The 19,724-nt window shown below is 34.3% G+C and overlaps 1 protein-coding gene across 19 annotated transcripts in view; it reads left to right on the forward strand.

Annotated features, from left to right (window-relative positions):
* The window catches only part of Cask (calcium/calmodulin dependent serine protein kinase), a 349,377-nt gene that overhangs the window by 123,032 nt on the left and 206,621 nt on the right, over window positions 1–19,724 (forward strand). For all 19 annotated transcript variants that reach the window (XM_078034938.1, XM_078034941.1, XM_078034937.1 and 16 more), the window contains exon 3: window positions 8,179–8,284. In XM_078034938.1, the coding sequence (XP_077891064.1) occupies window positions 8,179–8,284 (106 nt within the window). The remainder of the gene's footprint in view (window positions 1–8,178; window positions 8,285–19,724) is intronic.

Consider the following 19,724-nt stretch of genomic DNA (forward strand, 5'->3'; position numbering starts at 1 on the left):
ACTTCATTTCTACTAGGACTCTGAAGATCTCCATTTTTTTTTTTTAAATAAGACTATATCCTGGTCTATGGTGCACACCTATAATTGCAGTGACTCAGGAGGCCGAGGTAGGAAGATTACAAGTTCAAGGCCAGCCTTGGCAACTTCACAAGGACCTAAGCAACTTAGAGAGACCCTCTCTCAAAATAAAAATTTAAAAAGGGCTGAGGATGTCACTCATTGGTAGAGCACCCCTGGGTTCATTCCCCAGTAGGGGAAAAATTATGACTGCAAGGCAAGCTAGTTTACTTACACATGCCTTTTTAGTTAGTAATTTCTCTTGACACAAATCTTGAATTTTGGCTAGAATTTTTATTTTGTTTGTAAACCAATAAAATAAAATATAGAAATAATTTGATGGTTGAGACCATAAATCTGCAGGCGTATAGATATCCCTGATTTTAAATTATCTATTAAAACAATTAGCATATTATGTTTATTGGTTCCTTACAAAATTAGCATCACACATTGGTAATTTTTTGTTTGAATTTGTTTTGTACTAATTTTTATGAGAATTTATTGACAAAAGGATACTGTGGCTGGATGGGGAAACCCATGTTATTAAAAAACTGACAATTATTTCATGATGCCAGAGAATCTTGGTCTTAGTCATGTATTTACATATTAAAACAGACCATAGATCGCTTTCTGGGGAGAATGTTGACCCCATTGGCAGTAAATACTGCACTGGCCCCATATTGGAGAATGGAGATGTAGGGGAGAAATGGGTAGTAAGGAAGACTATCCTAACACATGTCCTTTGTGAGCTCCTCAGTTATCAGAAAGTAAGTACAAACAAATAGAAGGAAAATCTAGATAACACAATTAGGAAGGTATAAAACGTCAGGTATGTGAAGAACTTTTTTTGACTTTGACATAATTGATTCCTCTTTTATCAGAATAACCATTTTCTTTTGCTTTTTAAATTTTACTGAATTTGTAAATAAAATGAACCATGTAAATATAGATACAGTTCAGTGAGTTTTAGCAAACACGTACATTTGAGCATCCCACAAAATGCCCTCATGCTTTAATATTAAGATTTTAATATTAAAAAATTGAGATATACACTAGTGATTCTCTATTTTTTTAATAAAATAAGGAGTCCCATGTTGAAACAGGTGTGTGGTTTCTATCTTAGTAAAATGCCCTGATCTTTCTTCCCCATACCCATTTGGCTTACATTTCCCACTATAAAAAGCAAGAGAAGAATTATACCTTCTAGAGGAGGTTAGAATATTGTATTTCTGTTATTATCATGTACAAAAATATGATCTCAGCAGAAGTCATTCATATGTCTGAGAAAAACTTGTAAAACCAGAACTTTATTTGGTTTGGATTTCAGTCACCTCTGCCTTCTCCTTTGATCTCTATGATTAACATCTTTCTGTTTTATTAGTTGAGTCCCCAAATAGATTTGCACTAAATTCATGGTTGAGTAACTCTTTGAATAGGAGACTCAGAGCTACATCTTATGAGAGACAAATAATTTGGCTTCTTTTAAATTTAATGTTGGCTCTTATTCACAAATGGCTTTTTAAGCAAATGCTTTTCTTTCAGGACATTTTAACATCCTAGAAGATAAATATCAGTGAAGATCATTGAATTAGTCACCTGGAATCTTTATTAATAAATAACTAGTAAGCTCGATGATTCATAGTACCTTAGTGTTGATTAGGAATGACCTGTAATTTTTAAAATTTAAATCCATCAGAAATAAATGACAGTTTAGGTAATTATTTACCAACTCATCCTAATGAAAAGTGAGAGGGAAGACAAGTAGTTCTCACAGTAATTGGTTTTATCTTATTTTATAACTGATAGCTGTTTATATCTATAGTGTTGCATTTAGTTTAAATTTGGTATTCAACAGGGCAGTCTGCTTTAATATACTCATTATACTTATCAGAACTGAAAACTCTTTGTGAAATATATTACTAAAATCTCATTAATTTGTAAGTGCTTAATGTGGTTAACATTGATTTCTAATTAATACACATTTGCCTATTTAAGAAATAATTTTACATCCATCAAATATTCTCAATTAATGGTATGCTGCTTCCTTTCTCAGTTCCCCTGGTGGATGAGTATTTAGCCCATAGGATGAAAATGGGGGAACAAGAATACAAGGAATTTAGAAGCCACTTGGATTTCTGTGTGTTAAAAAAAAGATAATAAAATATATGAGAATGGTAGTAAAATGTGTAAAAGATCAAAGAAATAATGAGTTTGCAGTTAACCCAAATGCTTGTGTGGGCCTGTCCAGGCCTCTGGTCATCACTAGTTGAGAAGATCAACTTTCCTGATTTATAGGAAGATGGCCCCATTAAAGCCAACCTGACCTGTATTATTGCCAGAGGCAACTGGGATCTTTTGACTTCAAATTGGTTATTAGATAAGGGTGAAACTCAGCCACAGAAATTGACTTTGCTACTTAATCCTTCCAAGATTCTGCTTAGATCCCTTTCTTAAAATATCATATAGTCATTAACTTCAGGAAAAAATAACTTTCATTTACTTATTTTGTTATTAATATTTATTCAAATGAACAAATTAATACTGATCCTAATTATCTCTAAGACTAAAGTATATTCTTTGTTCGGATTAGAACCTGGTTCAGCTCTTAGTAAGTTTTTAACACAACTGAAAATGAATGAGAATACTTCTATACTTTGTTAGGAAAAGAGCAACAACTACTTTCTGACTAGTGACAGGGAGAACAGAATACGCTGTTTCTGTGACAGTCCCAATAGCTTCTCAGCCAAGTCAGTGTCACCACATTAGCACTGTTATGCCACCGGATCTAGTGCATATAAAAACTACATAGCCCCACAAGCCATTGTGGTGTGATGTAAAGAGCACTGGACTTTATTAGTCCTGCTCCCTCCTCTTACTAGTTGTATGATTTTCATTGACTTATTTGTTTCACTGAACCCGGGGCCTCAGTTTCTTCCTCTGTAAAATGGGGGGATATGTGTATATATATGTGTGTGTGTGTGTGTGTGTGTGTGTGTGTGTGTGTATAGGCATTATAGTCAGTAAATGAGGACTTATAGAGGGGCACTTTAAAATTGCAAATGTTGCATAGTAATCTCTCAAATGCTGCATTGCAAAATCTAGTGATAAAATCTACAAAGTCGTTCAATAAATTTTGAATCATCCAAAGGGCTACCATACATTGGCTATTGACTATTCTTTGCCTGTCTGGTAAATTAAGCAAGACAAAATAATTGAAAACTATCTAACAAATGAGGATATAAATTAACAACAGTGAAAAAACTCCAGACTTAGTTATTAATTGATGGAATTGGGTAATTAAAAGAAGATAAGTTTCCTTTAATGGAAGTATTTTTGAAAAACACATGTTTGAGTTTAGGTTATTTTTTGAATGACAGACTTTGCAAATATCTGTGTATGAATTGCAGAAGAACTCACAGCCAGGAAAGGGTAAGAACTGAAGTACATTAGTTTATCATTTCAGTTTGGTAGCCACCAGCCTCATGTAGCTGTTGAGCATTTAGAATAAGGCCAGCCTGAATTGAGATATGCTGTAAGAGGAGAGTACAAAAAGATAACATGTTTCACTAATAATTGTAAATATATGTTGAAATAATAACACATTTTATCTCTTGTATTAGATAAAATGTTGTTAAAATGAATTTAATTTGTTTCCTTTTACTCTTGTTTTTAAATATTTTTTTTTAGTTGTAGATGGACACAATACTTTTATTTTGTTTATTTTTATGTGGTGCTGAGATAGTATCCAGTACTTCACACATGCTCAGCAAGCGCTCTACCACTGAGCCACAACCTCTGCCCTCTTTTTACTCTTTTAATGTGGCTACTAAACAAATTTAAATTATATGTGTGACTTGCATCGTTTTTCTACTAGATAGTGCTGGTCTAAATCCTCATTGACTGGTTCTGGGCAAACTAACCCTTACAGTTAGGCCTTTTAACTTCAGATACTGAGGTTGAGACTGCTACTCCAAGGCCAACAATGTCAAGAATTTTTTCTTTCTTTAATTATTTATATATCCCAGTTTGTTTTTATCCATGGTCAAATAAACTTACTGCAAGACTATGGCACTCTGTAGCTATTATCTAATTTTCAACAGATAATATGAAGAGTTCTGCTATTGTAAGAACAAATGGTAGTAAAATGAATAATAAAAATACTTTCTGGGAAAAATATTTTTCTCTTGAAAATTAGTTTTAAGACTGACCACCTGAAACAGCTTCCCTAAACTATCCCTTATTTGAGAGACAGCCTGATAGGCAGACCGTGGACACATAGTTGCTTTACTTCTTAGGAAATTAGTTGGAGTTCTAATACTGTATATCGGGTTGATTTAATATAGACACATAATTAGATGCAAGGGCATGAAATATAGAAATAGATGATTCAAAAATCATTTTAAGTATGATTCAAAAATCATACTAATGAGGCTAAGGCAGAAGGATCCTCAGCAATTTAGTGAGACCCTGTCCCAAAACATTAAAAATAGGGCTGGGGCTGGGCTTAGCAGTAGTGCACTTGCCTGGCATGTGTGAGGCACTGGGCTTGATTCTCAGCACCACATAAAGATAATAACAACTAAAAAAAAGTTTTTTAAATTAAAAAATAAATTTTTAAGGACTAGGGACATTTCTCAGTGGTAGAGTGCCCCTGGATTCAATCCCAAGAACTGAAAAAATTATTTTAAAATATCCCTGAGAATCTATAAAATAAGGAAGTACAAGAAAATAGAGAGAGTTGCCACTTATTAGTCTGTAACAAACCAGCACTTCAAAACAGAGATGGCAACTGGGTTACATCACTCACACATATATTTTGTGCTAAATTATTATCATCTACTTTCAAATTTCTTCTTACTCTGCCCCATGAATTGATTTGTAGACAAATAGTAGTTTTAGTTTACTGTATCAGCATGGAGTTCATCTCTCTCTCTCTCTCTCCCTCTCTCTCTCTCTATCTATCTATATATATATGCACATATATACAATATCTTTAATATATTTTAATTGTAGAAGGACACAGTACCTTTATCATTTTTATGCAGTGCTGAGGATTGAACCCAGACCTTCACAGGAGCTAGGCAAACACTCTGCCAACTGAGCTACAACCCCAGCCCTATTTTATCTTTAATTTATATTCACATTTAAAAGCGATCTTTTTGAGTCTAGTATCCTAGGAATCTTATAGTTAAGATGCACATATAATGTAGTTTTGTTTTTTAAATTGTGCTTTTCTCTTTGAGCTATTTAATTGATACTTGAATTATGGAAAACAGTACCACAGTTAACCTAAATATAAGCCATCTTTTGCGTCATTGTCCCTATCTTTTCAAATATATTTTTATGTTGTTGGGTTTTGTGCTATCCAGTCAGTGTTCTGATTTTAGTCCCCAAAATGTCATATCCAGTGACATTTAAATAACTTTAGTCTTTGAAGGCAGAGCCCCCAGCAATTCTGCCTTTGTTTGGAGAATGGGTGGGTGATAAGACCAGACCAAGAGCTTGTTCAGCTGTTTACCAAGCAGAAATGTGAGGCTCAAGTGGTGGTGGGGGTTCTTTAGAACATCCATTTCTACTTGCAAGCTCTCAGTGTAACAAAAGCTTCACAGCAGATGGTGAGTGTGAGAATTGAAGCAACTGTAGTTACATGCAACCAGCGAAATAGAAAATAAACCCAAAAGAGGAAAAGAGATTGGTTTTCATTGTGGCAAACACTAAATACGTTTACTTCATGACTCCAGTGTCAGAGCATTGAGTGCTTTTGATCAGAACAGAGACAGAAATGAATGGAAAGAGAATAACTAATGTGAAAACAGAAGGTATGAGAAGGTGACTTCTAATAAAATGAGAAGCTAGAGATAAACATAAAAATGGGTAATAAAACTCCTAAGAAGCTATTCATAGAATCAGGAGGCAGAACATTCTTGAAGAGAGAGAAAAAAGTGTTCAGGCATCTGATTGATGTTGTCTGGCTCAACCAGGCCCTCCAGCACACTTTTAAAAGCCTTCCTCATGGTTATGACTTCCCTGCACAAACTCCACAGCTGCTTCATACCCTCCTCTCCTGCAGAGCCTTCCCAGTGGATTTTGGACACATTTTTCCTGTGTCTCTGATCTCTTCTTTTGCAGTGAACATGGAGCCCCCAGCTCACATTCACCCCGCTTAATTCCCTGCCCCTGTGTGTTATGCTCCATGGGCCTCTCACATCTGGCTTCTCATTTGAATCTTATCAGTGCTCTTTGAAACTGATTTAGTAGACTCTGCAGGTACCTATCACCATCTCCATTTCATTGGCTATAAGGAAGACATTTGCAGAAGTTAATAGCCTGCAGGTGGAGGGACAAAGGCAGTACTAGCACCAAGTTTTCTGACTTTCAATCCCATAGACTTTGTATCCTTGCCACTTACTGCCACACAGAGTACTTCCTTTACAACTACAGCAAAAGCAGACAAGCAAAATATCTTTTGACTTTGCTATTCCTTTTTTACTGCCAGAATCTTCAAATAGGATCATGTCCAAACCCATGGCACAGCATAGTGGAAGGACTACTGACTTTGGAGTCAAGCAGGTCAGGGTTCAAAGCCTATCCCTTTGATAGCCATGTGACCTCGAATATGTTTCCAAACCTCAGTTTCCTTACTGTAAGGTAACTACCTCACAGGGTTGTTGCAATGTTAAATGACAGAGACTATACTGATTAAGTAGCCTAGTGAGTAGCATGATAAATTTTAATTTATTATTAGATGATTGTCTCCTGCATACTGACTTTGACCCTGAACTTTTCATAGAACTTGATACAGCCCAAAATGCTCATGACCTTCTCTGGTTGAATCTTAAGGCCTTTTCACAGCTTTCAGCCTACTCTACCCACATATGTCTTTACTGCCTTTACTCCCTTGAATTTCTTAATATCATATTATTGATTCCTCCTTTTCCAGTGGTTTATATTTTATCTACTTTACTACCTTCTTTTTCCTCATACTACCCTTATGTATGTAAGTCTTCTGAGGTTCCATTTATAGCAATTGCTCTCGTTGACAGACAAAGTTGAATTAATAAATCAGAACGGAAATCATATTATCATATTTTGCTTTGTGCAACACATCCTTAGCGTTCCTTGTTTCTTCCTTACTTGTCTCCTTTCTACTTTTAAATATAAAAACATCACACTGAACTTGATTCATCAGCAAACAGGCAAAGCCCACTCCTGTCAGCACTGGAAGGCTTTAATTATCTTATTCCATGTAGACATGGCAAGTGATGCTTCTGCCCAAACTGTTTCAGTGAGATGATGATGATGTTAACAATTTTGCTTTCCAAATAGTATTACAGAGTTTAAGCAGCAGTGTCACATACATTATCTGAATTTGTTCCTCAGAATTATACTGTAAGGCAGGTAGATCCTTAATTATCCAACACATTTTATAGATGTAAAAAAATCCTAGAGAAACAATTCTGGGCTGGGGGTGTAGCTCAGCTACAAACCCCTAGCATGCACAAAGTCCTGTGTTCAATCTTCAGCATTGCAAGAAAGAGAGGGAGAGAGAGAAAAAGTAAATTAGTTCGATTGATTCTGACTTTGACTCTAGGACTAGTGCCTTCTTTGTTTAAACCATACTATTTTTTGCTCCCTATTCCAGGTAACTTTGCTGATATATTTGTAAATCTTAGATTTTAGGCTAAACAATAGACAGTACATTCTTATCTGAGGGGAAACTAAAAAAGAGATAAAATAGTAATTTAAGGTACCTATTGGTAGATTGAGGAAGAGTTATAAATTTGGAAACTGAAACTTGATTACCAGAGTTTGGGGAAGTATTTATTTGTGTGTTTATTTTACTTTGGAGCAAAGTATTTATTTGTACTAAGAAGTGTAAATGTGTTCTTAATAAGAGCTGACTCGTGTAATGTATATAGATTTAAGCTGATAAAAATTATGAAATGTTATATTGTCGAATATTTTAAAGGATTAAAAGTTAAGCTTGATTTAAGTGGGGAATTTCATCTCTTTAGTTAGAGAAGTCTTCATGTTACCATAGACCACATCATTCACTCATCATTCACTCTAATTGTCTTGTGTTCCTACCCTAATGAAGTATGTTGTATGTTTGTTTTGCAGATCTAAAGCGGGAAGCCAGTATCTGTCATATGCTGAAACATCCACACATTGTAGAGTTATTGGAGACATATAGCTCAGATGGAATGCTTTACATGGTTTTTGAATTGTGAGTGTCAATTTTATTTCTTAAGGAGTAAAATTTTAAGCAACATTGGTTTTAGAAAATACTAACAATTTTCTCTTCAACTTTAGCAATAGTTGTGACCTCATCTGTTTAGAAAGACCCGAAAGCACAGGGAAAAAAGGATTATTTCATCTTAAGGTTCATGACAAAGGAAGCAAAAGCTGAGTGTATTTGGTTATCCTCACACTTTTAAGCACACTTCAGAGAAGAGGCTCCAAAAGGAAATAGAATTCAGAGGTAAATAAGAGGCCCCAAAATGTGCAATTCTGACCAAGAGGTCAGTCTGAGGTGAAGAGTAGGATGAAGTGGAGGCTTCCATGTAGCAAATCTCCCTGGCAACTTAAAATGAGCAATAACAGACAACTTCTTCTTTTGATATAATCACTACATTGTCAAATGAGGGAAATTCTGTGGCTAATAGTGTATCTTGATTTCAATAAGGTCTTTGAAATTTTTATGAGTCAGAGAAATGTGAGCTAAGGATAGTACAACTGAGTATCCCATAGCTAGTTGGATGATTGTCCAAAGAGATTTATGGGGCAGCATACTACAGGGTTTTGTCTTTACCCTATTCTGTTCAGAATTAATCAGTAACTTTGGTCAGGAAAATTAAAAAGGAAGATATACATGCTAAACATTCAAAAGATACCAAGGTTGGAGGGTGTGTTCATTAGCTATGACTTCATAGCAAATCATAGCCAAAAACTTAGTGACTTAAAACAGCACATGCATTATCTCAGTCTCTGTATGTCAAGAATGTGAGCACCATTCAGGTGGGTCCTTTAGCTCTAGGTCTCTCACAAGGTGGTAACCACGGTGTTAGCCAGAGCCCAAGCCATTTTCAGTCTTCACTGGAGAGAGGGAGTTAGTTCTTCTTCCAAGCTCATTCACATGGTTGTTGTCAGTCTTCAGTTCCTCTTGGATTCTTGAACTGAGGGTCTCAGTTCCTTAAGAGCTGCTGGCTTCAGGTGTTCCTTGGTTCCTTGTCACATGGGCCTTTAAATCAATATGGCCAGTGGCTGCATCAGAGCAAGCAAGCAAGCAAGAAGAAATGGGAAGTAGAAGTCACAGACTTATAATGTAGTCTCCAAAATTATATACCATCACTTCTGCCTTATTCTCCTAGTTAGAAACAAGTCAGTAGGTCCAGCCCACATACCACCACCTGAATACCAGGAGATAGGAATCTCTAGGAAGCATTTCACAAACTGCCCCCCCACAGAGAGCTAGCTGACACATTAGTGATCTATACCAAAACTCAAAAATAGTTTACAAGCTTGTAGTCAAGGAGCTGAAACAAAGAAAGTAAAATTTAAGACCAGTTAATATAAACTCCTTCATTCAAATATATAAGTGCAAGACGGGTGTGAATTTAGTTGTGACTACTTATGTGAAAAAGATGTTAATGTTTTACTTAGTTGTTTGCAATAGCTAAAAAGCCCTGAATGGAATGTTAGGTTACATTAATGAGAAGTAGATAATATTCTGAACAGAGCCACACTCCCACCATATTATACACTGCTTGTTCTCCCTGGAGTGTCTGTAGTAAGCAGGACACAGGAATATTTACAGAAGGGTATAACCAGAATGAAAAGGAGCCTGGAGATTCTCTCATAGAGTCATGGCCTTCAGTCTCTTTGCCAGCAAACCTACTAACAGAATTTTGAAAAACCTAGATGCCCTTCTCACATGTTTTTAAGTTGGTATATAAAAATTTTTATTGCGAGAATATAATTTTTAGTGTCTTGGATTTTCCTTTAAATATATTTCCTTCACAACTGCAGAGCTGCACATTTATCTCATTTGCTTTATGGGAAGTGCCTGCTATGTGACCTACATGGCTAAAGCTAGTCCTCACTGTCAAATCACTCAGCCAAATCAGATTCACTTTTCTGTCAGAAAAAAAAAATCCGACTTCATTTTTCAAATAAAATTAAAGTGTTAATAGACATCCCAATGACACTCCTCTTACTATTGATTTCGAATTCTAAAATAGATCAGGCTTTGCTATGAATATGTTATCTGGATGAAATATGGTGACATCTCCTTTTCTTTCTCAAATTCTCTTTGCTCTCAGTTGTGTCTCCCTCCCACAGGAGCTGTGTATTCCCCAACTGTCTCTTTGAAGTTAGACAGGCTTTTCAGGATAGGGAAGCAGTTGGTCTTTGGAGATAACTGATTGCAGATGTGGAGATGTGAAAGGAAAACTAGATTCATTTTCAAGTAGACTATGTTTTAGCAAATGAAGATATAGAAATCAATTGCCTTAAAATATACTAGTTCATGTGTTCCCAGGAAGGACTTTGAGTACTCCCAGATATACCTGAATCCCAGGTTGAAGACCCCCTGGCATGGAAGAGCTCTTGAAAACACTAGAGGCTTTAGTTCCCCAAGAATTTATTGGTTTTTTTATTCTACTAAGAGTCCCCAGCGCAGAAAGCCATAGGTATAACATACTTAATATTTTCAGTTATTTGAAAGATCATCATGTATACGATTATATGCTTAATCACTATAACATCACAAGCCATAAGTAGAATCAACAAGTGGCAGATTTCACCTCTAAGAAGACCGGTAATGGTGACACTTACTCCTTCCAAGGGGACAAAGATAGGTTTTACTTTTGGTTTAGAGAGGGACTCTGCTGTGCCTTCCAATTTTAAGATACTGTAATTTTTTCAAAATGACTTTTCTGGTTTAATTTTATTCTCCATTGAATAAATCTGTTTCTGTCCATATTTTTTTCTCTGAGAAAAGCAAAAGCAGATTTATTCATATACTTTAATGAGCACAGAAAGCAACATTTAAAAATTCACCTGATTTCTACCATGTTTACTGTTTGTATCAAAGGGGTCTAAATGACAGAGTAGTAGAGAGAAGATGATCTTTGGTGTCATAAAATGGGTTTTAGTTTCTCAGTGTTAAGCAGTCTCTATGAGATATTTATAGTCAATTTTGTGTGATGCAGGTGTGACTAAAATAATTCAATGGCTATACATTGAGATAAAAACTCATTAAAGTTGGATATTTACCAGTAAATTATCCAAATTAATCCTAATTTAATCCAGATTACTAGAATATTGTTTGGTATTTCATTTTTTAATTCATTTTTACTTTATTTTGTAGAGTGTCAGATAAAGAGATTATAGTATAATCAATGCCAGCATCTGAGCCATTGAGTTCAAAATATTTTGCCATTCCTGTTCAAGCTATCTTTCACCCCCAAAGATTTCTAGAGCAATGTCACTTCTCCTATAAATACTCCTGTTTGTGCTTCTAACAGATAAGGACTTTAAAAAATGATCGTAATAATATTATCATATCTTAACAAATCAATACTATTTCCTTAATGCCATGTCATATTCAGTTGCTGCTCAATTTTCCCTGATTGAACATGAATCTTAAATGATAAATTTCTCAATTTAGAATTGTTTTATTAGCTCTAGGGATCTAGAAGGAGATTGTAAATTCACAGTTAAAATAACTTATATAGAAATATAAAACTGTTCTTTTTGTACCTTTGTTTTATAAATTCACCTCAACATTTGCCCTCACCCAATTTTTTGCATTCTCCTCAACTCCTAGTTTCAAACCAACAGACGAAAAACATTGATTACTGTGATTTAAAGTAATGTGGATCAAAGAGCAAAACCAAAAAACTTGTGTGCGCCTCCACCTACTGGCTAGGTGAGAGATTGCTTCTATAGCTGCATTCTAAGCTAAGCTACTCTAGAATTGGTTCCATGTTCCTGATAATAGATGTCATTTTCCCCAGTATTCAAGGGCTCATTGCTAAGGTTATGAGTGACCTAGACTTGTTTCCAAGTTTTCTACCATGACACTATTACAGAGTAGACAAGGAAAAGTAAAACAAATAAAATTAGACTAGTTAACTTTGCAGTTTGTTGGCTGCTTGTAAACCACTCTTATTGTTTATGTGGACAAAAGGCTAGACAAAACAACATATTTTAATTACCACCAAGTTTCTTAATATGGTATCCATGTCTGTCTTTACTATAGACTATGTATAAGCAACCCTCCTTTTCTCTTCCTAAATGAAAGTCATGAAGTTGTAAGACCGAATCATGTTGTTTATTTGTTTAAAAAAAATCCTTAGAATGAGTTGATATTCACTTAGTTACAGTTGTTAAGTTTAAAGCAAACTTAAACACAGGGACTAGAGCTGGAATGTTCAAGCTGGAAAAGATGATTTCAAAACTTAGATTATAAAATCCTGTGGAGAAATTGTTAGACAACATGTACCCAGGCTCTGTCTGTAGACTTTCAGTTTCAGCAGATACATGTCCTGAAAGCACAGATCTAGAGGACTGACCTTCAAAGTAGGGCCAATACTACTTAGAGATTTCTTTGTCATTTCCCCCAATACATACAGTAGTTAGACATCTGCATGAGTTTGCATTACATCCATTTCTTTGGGATTACATTTAAATTGGAACCTGTCTGTAGCAATTTGCTGAAATGTATTTTAAAATACAGGTTCCATTTTGAAGACAGGACTGAGTTATATTACTTCCCCAAAATTAAATGTTTATTTCTAAGTAACACATTCAGGCTTGTCTTTAGTAGTGTCTGGTACTTGAGTTAAGCTGTAAATCCTAAATTGGCTGGCTAAGGAATTTTAATTACCTTATTATAGAATGATTACATATACCACAGGGAGACTTTTACAGTAATTAAATATGGATTTAAAATATATCTGACATGAAAATAATAGTTTGTATCTCTTAAAATAATATTAGTAGTTTGTGTTTTTGAAGCCAATAAAGGATATAATAGACTGAAACTGCTTCTATTTATTTTTTACTTTATTTTTTGTCAGATATTTATGCTTGTAGAAGGGAGTATTTGTGAAATTCATTTATATTGATAGAGTGGAAATGACTATTACTTACCATCAAATTTGCCACTTAAGGGAAAATATGTCTGTCTCAAATCAAACAATAAAAATCTGGACTATTGCATTTTAATTTATTTGAAGGTCTGCACACATTTTTATAGCTGATCTTCTTTGATCTATTTTGATTTTTTATGTGAGATGATACAAATTGCTATCCATTCATTCAGCAAACTAAACACTTCTCTTGAGTCACTGCATCAAAATGTCCAGTTGATTTTAGTTTTAAGAACTGTGTGTCAGGGTCCCCAAGACCACCCCCAGGTTTGATGATTCGCTAAGAGAGCTCAAGGACTCAGCATATAGTTGTATTCACAAGGATATAAAGTAACATCAGTATAAGACACATGGGTATAAGTCCAAGTTCAAGCTTCCAAGAGTCTTCTGCCACCAATGAGTTGTAACAACATGTAAAATATTGCCAACCAGGAAACTTCTTTAGAGACTTGGTGCCTAGGGCTTTTACAAGGATCTGGTCACATAGGCACCCTATGCCTGGTATACACCAAATTCCAGACCCCCTAGAAACAAAGCAGATGTTCAGCATAAATCATATTGTTTGCACAAACAGTTTAGACACAAGAAACCACTCTTTTCAGGTAGGTAGTAGGAACCTGCTGAAAATCAAATTCCCTGATGCCTGCATGTCAAGGGCCAACCTTGGAAGCAGACTTTCAAGCCTTTCTTTTTTTATCTGTTCTAATTAGTTATACATGACAGCAGAATGCATTTCAACTCATTGTACACAAATGAAGCACAACTTTTCATTTCTCTGGCTGTTCATAATGCAGTCACATCGTTCATTATTACACAGGGTAATAATGTCTGCCTCATTCCACCATCCTTCCCACCCCTACCCCCACTCTCTCTGCCCAATTCAAAGCTCCTCCATTCTCTCCCTCTGTATTATGGATCAGCATCCACATATCAAAGAAAACATTTGGCCTTTGATTTTTTGAGATTGGTCAAGCCTTTCTTAAAATAGCAGTTTAGGCCTCCTATGGTAATTCTTCCACATAAACTAAAATTGTGATAATAGAAGATGGGTTTGAGTTATAAACTCCTGGATCTGCAAACAAAATGTAATTGCCTATAAAGATAATTATAAGGTTCGGGTTTGGGTTTGAGGTTTTAACTGTAACCATGGTATCATTTTATCTATTGAATAAATAGGTGGCCGGATCTTTGTTTAAGACAAATCCTTGTTTGAAATGTTACAGCATAGACTAGATTTTAGGCTCTGAATGCTGCATCAGAAAATAAATTGCATTCTGATGCTACTATTTTAGAAATACATTTGAAGTTGTCACTTCGGTAATTTTTCATATAGCATGTGAAAGCTGATCTTCAAGCCACTAAAATAATTTTGAATAAATTTATGTACACATAAAATATAAAGAAAATTCAGCTGCTTTTTCATTATTTGAAAAGGAATATAGTTTATTTATTTTAAAATGAAAGATATAGCCAGAAATGACAACACATGCCTGTAATCCCAGCTACTCAGGAGGCTGAGATAAGAGAATCAAAAGTTGGAGGCCAGCCTGGACAACTTAGCAAGATCCTGTCTCAAAATAAAATAAAAAGGGATGGGGATGTAGTTCAGTGCCCATGGGTTCAAGCCCCATTATCAAAAAAAAATAATAATGATGATGATGATAATGTGTAAGTTGTTTTTAGTGTGCACAACATTTACCATATACCTACCTTGTACAAATTTAGAAATTATGGAATATTATAATGACAAAAATAATGCCTTTCAGAAAAGTTAATCAGTGAACATTTTGGAATATTTCCTTCTACTTTTTAAAAAAATTTTTTTAGGGCTGGGGATGTGGCTCAAGCGGTAGCGCGCTCGCCTGGCATGCGTGCGGCCCGGGTTCGATCCTCAGCACCACATACCAACAAAGATGTTGTGTCCGCCGAGAACTAAAAAAATAAATATTAAAAATTTAAAAAAAAATTTTTTAGTTGTAGATCGACACAATAACTTTATTTTGTTTATTTGATTTGTTTATGTGGTACTGAGAATTGAACCCAGTGCCTCACACATGCTAGGCAAGCGCTCTACCCCTGAGCCACAACCCCAGCCCCTCCTTCTACTTTAACTTGTTATCACAATTACAGTAATTGGGACTATTTTATATAAGTAGCTATGTTTCCCAATTCTTTTCACTTAATAATTTAATAATTTTAAACATTTTTTTATACCATAAAATAGTTTTCAGTGTACTATTTTTATGACTATAATAAGATGTTTAAACTATGTGCATGTACATTGTTTTTTGGTTTTCTGTACTAGAAATTATGTTTTAATTAATATTCTTGTACATAATTACTTTTGTTTTCTCAAAATACACTTTTGGAAGTAGAATTACTGGATAAAGAGTATGTGAATGTAACAAACATGTCTATTACATGCAGATTTAATATTTTTAATATATCACATTTGTAAAAATGCATAAACAAAAATATGCAGCTTAAGATATTATTGTAAAACTACAACCCAGGTCAAGAAGTAAAAAGACTACCTACTTCAACAGCTGCTTAATTTCCTCTTTCTGATCACAACCCCTTTTTCTGTCAGAAATAATTTTAATGTGGACTTCACTTCTGTGTATTTGTATACATTGTATTTATATACATATATATACATTGCATAATTTAGTCAATTTCATTCCATAGTTTCTCCCTTATACCATCTAAAATAAGCATCCCTGAATAATATAATTCAGTGTCTATTTTTTAAATCTTTATTTAAATAGAATTATATATATTCTTTTTATTAGAAGAAATATGTTTATTATTTCCATTTTTCTGAAAAAGAAATGATAGCACAGACATTTAAAAATACTATCCCCAAATCTATCAATTTTTCTTTACTTACAGATTAATTCTTGTGCTATAATTTTTGATGTTTTTATCAGTATATTATATATAACAGTGGGGTTCATTTTGACATAATCATATATGCATGGAATATAATTTCCTCCACTTCAGTCCTCAGTACTTCCTCTTTCCTTCCCCTCTTCCTTCTCATTGTTCCCCTTCCTCCACTCTACTAGTTTTCCTTCTAGTTATTCATAGATTTTTTTAAAATTAATGCTTTATAGATATACACAAAGGTGATATTCACTGTGGTATATTCATATATATATATACATAACATAATTTGGTCAATTTCATTTCATAGTTTCTCTCTTTTCTCATCCATCCTTTCTTCCCCTCTATCCCCTTCCTCAGCTCCATTGATCTCACTTCTCTTTTCATGAGATCCCTACCATTTTTTCCCCTTATTTTGCTCTAGCTTTGGCATATGAGAGAAAACATTCAACCCTTGATTTTCTGGGTCTGGCTTATTTCATTTAGCATGATATTCTCCAGTTCCATCCATTTACCAGAAAATACCTTTATTTATTTATTTACTTATTTATTGGCTGAATAAAACTCTATTGTGTATATGTATCACATTTTCTTGATCTGTTTGTCTGTTGACAGTCATCTTGGTGGTTCCATAACTTGCCTATTATGAATTGTGCTGCTATAAACATTGATATGCCTGTATCACTATAGTATGCTGATTTTAGTTCTTTTGGATAAATACTAAGGAGTGGGATAGCTGGATCATATGGTGGTTCAATGAGATTTTATCTCACCACACTTAGAATGGCAATCATCAAGAATACAAGTAATAAATGCTGGCGAGGATGTGGGGGTAGGGGAAGGTACACTAAATACATTGTTGATGAAACAGAAAATTAGTATAAACACTCTGGAAAGAAGTATGGAGATTCCTCAAAAGACTAGAAATGGAACCACCATATGACCTAGTATATATTCTTTTTTGGATCTGTGAGATTCATCCAGGTTGCTTTGTGCAGCTGTTCCTTTTATTGCTACATAGAATTGCAGCAAACAGACTTTCACTGTTTATTCATTGTAATGTTAACAGATACACATTTGAGTGGTTTCTAGATTTGACTGTTTTGAACAATGTTGTTATAAACAGCTTTGTGCATGCATCCTGGTGCATCTAAGCACACATTCATATACTCCTAGGCATAGACCTATGAAGAGAATCCACAGATTTTAAAATATGTGCAACTTCAGTTTTCCTAGAAAATAGTGAGCTATTTTCTCAAATGGATATATAAACTGAACCTTCACCATATAACTTTCTAAGGTGATCCAAGTCCTAATTTTCCTGGGACTGCCCTTGTTTAAACCTGTTGTTAGTTAACAGCATTTTATTCTCGTAAGTACTTATTACTTGTGCTATACATCCTTACTAGTATTTTGGCATTATCAGAATTCTTAATTTTTTGCCCATCAGTCTACATTAGAATCTCATAGTGGTTTTCCATGATTATTCTTTCCTAAATTGCCACTTAGTATCCTACCTCTTCATTCTTTTTATAATACTTTTGATAAAAACAAATTGGTAATTTTAATATAGTCTGATTCATCAGTACCTTATCTTGTGGTGAGCATTTTTGTGTCCCTGAAATCATGAAGATATTTTCTTATATTTTATCATTCTGGAACTAATGAAATATGCTGTAAGGTAACAAGCCTGTTTCATTTCTTTCCATATGGAGATGCAGTCATCCCAGCATAATTACTGAAAAGATTGCTCTGTAGTACCACTTTTGCCATAAATCAAACATCCATATGTATGATCATTTCTAGGCTCATTTTGTGGTCCATTAGCCTATTTGCTTGGCATTGTGCCAAGAGTACGTTGGCTTATTTGTTGTAACCGTATAAACTCTGGTAACTCATAGAGTAGATCCTCCCACCTTATTCTTCTTTAGTCATATTATAAGGGTTGTATGTACCTATTCTGAATTTTTCGTATACATTTTAGAATGAAGTTGTTGACTTCCACCAAAAAAATTGAAGGGTTTTATATCAGAGAAAACATTTAGCAAATATAAAGAGGCTGACTCATAGTGGGGTAGGGAGAGGGAACATGGGAGGAATAGATGGATTCTAGATAGGGCAGAGGGTTGGGAGGAAAAGGGAGGGGGCAGGGGATTGGCAAGGATGGTGGAATGTGATGGACATCATTATCCAAAGTACATGTATGAAGACACGAATTGGTTCAACATACTTTATATACAATCAGAGATATGAAAAATTGTGCTGTATACGTGTAATAAGAATTGTAATGCATTCCACTGTCATTTATTTTTTTAAAAAAATTGGAGGGTTTTGACATGAATTATTACATTAAATATTTATGACAATTTTAGAATAATTGGCATGTTTACAATATTGAATCTTTCATTGATGAACATAGTATGTACCTTGCCATTTATTTAGCTCTGATTTATACTTTTCTCCATGTTAGATTTATTATTTTATCATCTGTTAGATAACAGTAACATGTTATATTTACATTTTGTTAGATTTTTTTCATAGGTATTTGCTTTTAAGAATAGATCAGTCTTGGGGCTGGAGTTGTGGCTCAGTGGTAGAGTGCTTGCCTAGCACATGTGAGGCCCTGGGTTTGATCCTCAGCACCACATAAAAATAAATAAATGATTTTTAAAAAAAGAATAGATCAGGGTCTGGAGATATAGCTCAGTTGATAGAGTGTTTACCTAGCATGCACAAGGCCCTGGGTTCAATCTCCAGCACCACACACAAAAAAATGATCAGTCTCTCTTCACTCTTTCCCTCCTCCTTGTACTAACTTTGTATTCCTTTCTGTTCATCAGCTTTCATTAATTCCAGTAACCATTTATTGAATATTTTGGCTTCTCTGCATACATGATTATATCATCTGTGTATAATAAGGGTTTGGTTTGTTCCTTTCAAATTCTTTTACATTGTATTTCTTTTTCTTGCCTTTAATGTGAGGGATAAAATATTCAGAACAATAATGCACAGTAGTTATCTTTGCTTATATTTGATCTTAGAGTTTGCTTAGCATGAACAGATGGTGAATTTTATCAAATGCTTTTTTCTGCATATATTAAAATGATTATGTAATATCATCCTTTAATCTATTAATACACTGAATTGAGTTGACCAAACTTGATCGTAATATATCATCTTTATAATCCTTTTTTCATATTGCTGGATTTGATTTAGGCTTTTTAAGTTAATATTTATGGGAAGATAATGTTCTTCTACTATCTATATCAGGTTTTCATACCAACATAACACTAGCCTTATAAAATGAATTAAGGAGTACTCTCTGGTTTGTTGTTTTTGTTTTGTTTTTACTCTTTATATGGTTGAACTCACCTCTAAACCCATCCAGACAAAACTCTCTTATGAAAATAGTTTTCATTTCTGGACAATTCCTTAAATATTTATGTGAATATTCAGGTGTTCTTTCATTGCCATATCACTTTTAGTAATCATTTTAATAGGAATAAGTGCATTTTAATCTGAATTATAAACAGTTTTGGTGCAAAGTTATTTATTCATAATATTTCTGCAGGATCTTTAGTTATATGTTTTCATTCTTTTTTCTTTTTTATTCTTTGTCATTGT

This window comes from Ictidomys tridecemlineatus, chromosome X, assembly GCF_052094955.1.
Source record: "Ictidomys tridecemlineatus isolate mIctTri1 chromosome X, mIctTri1.hap1, whole genome shotgun sequence".
NCBI lineage: Eukaryota > Metazoa > Chordata > Mammalia > Rodentia > Sciuridae > Ictidomys > Ictidomys tridecemlineatus.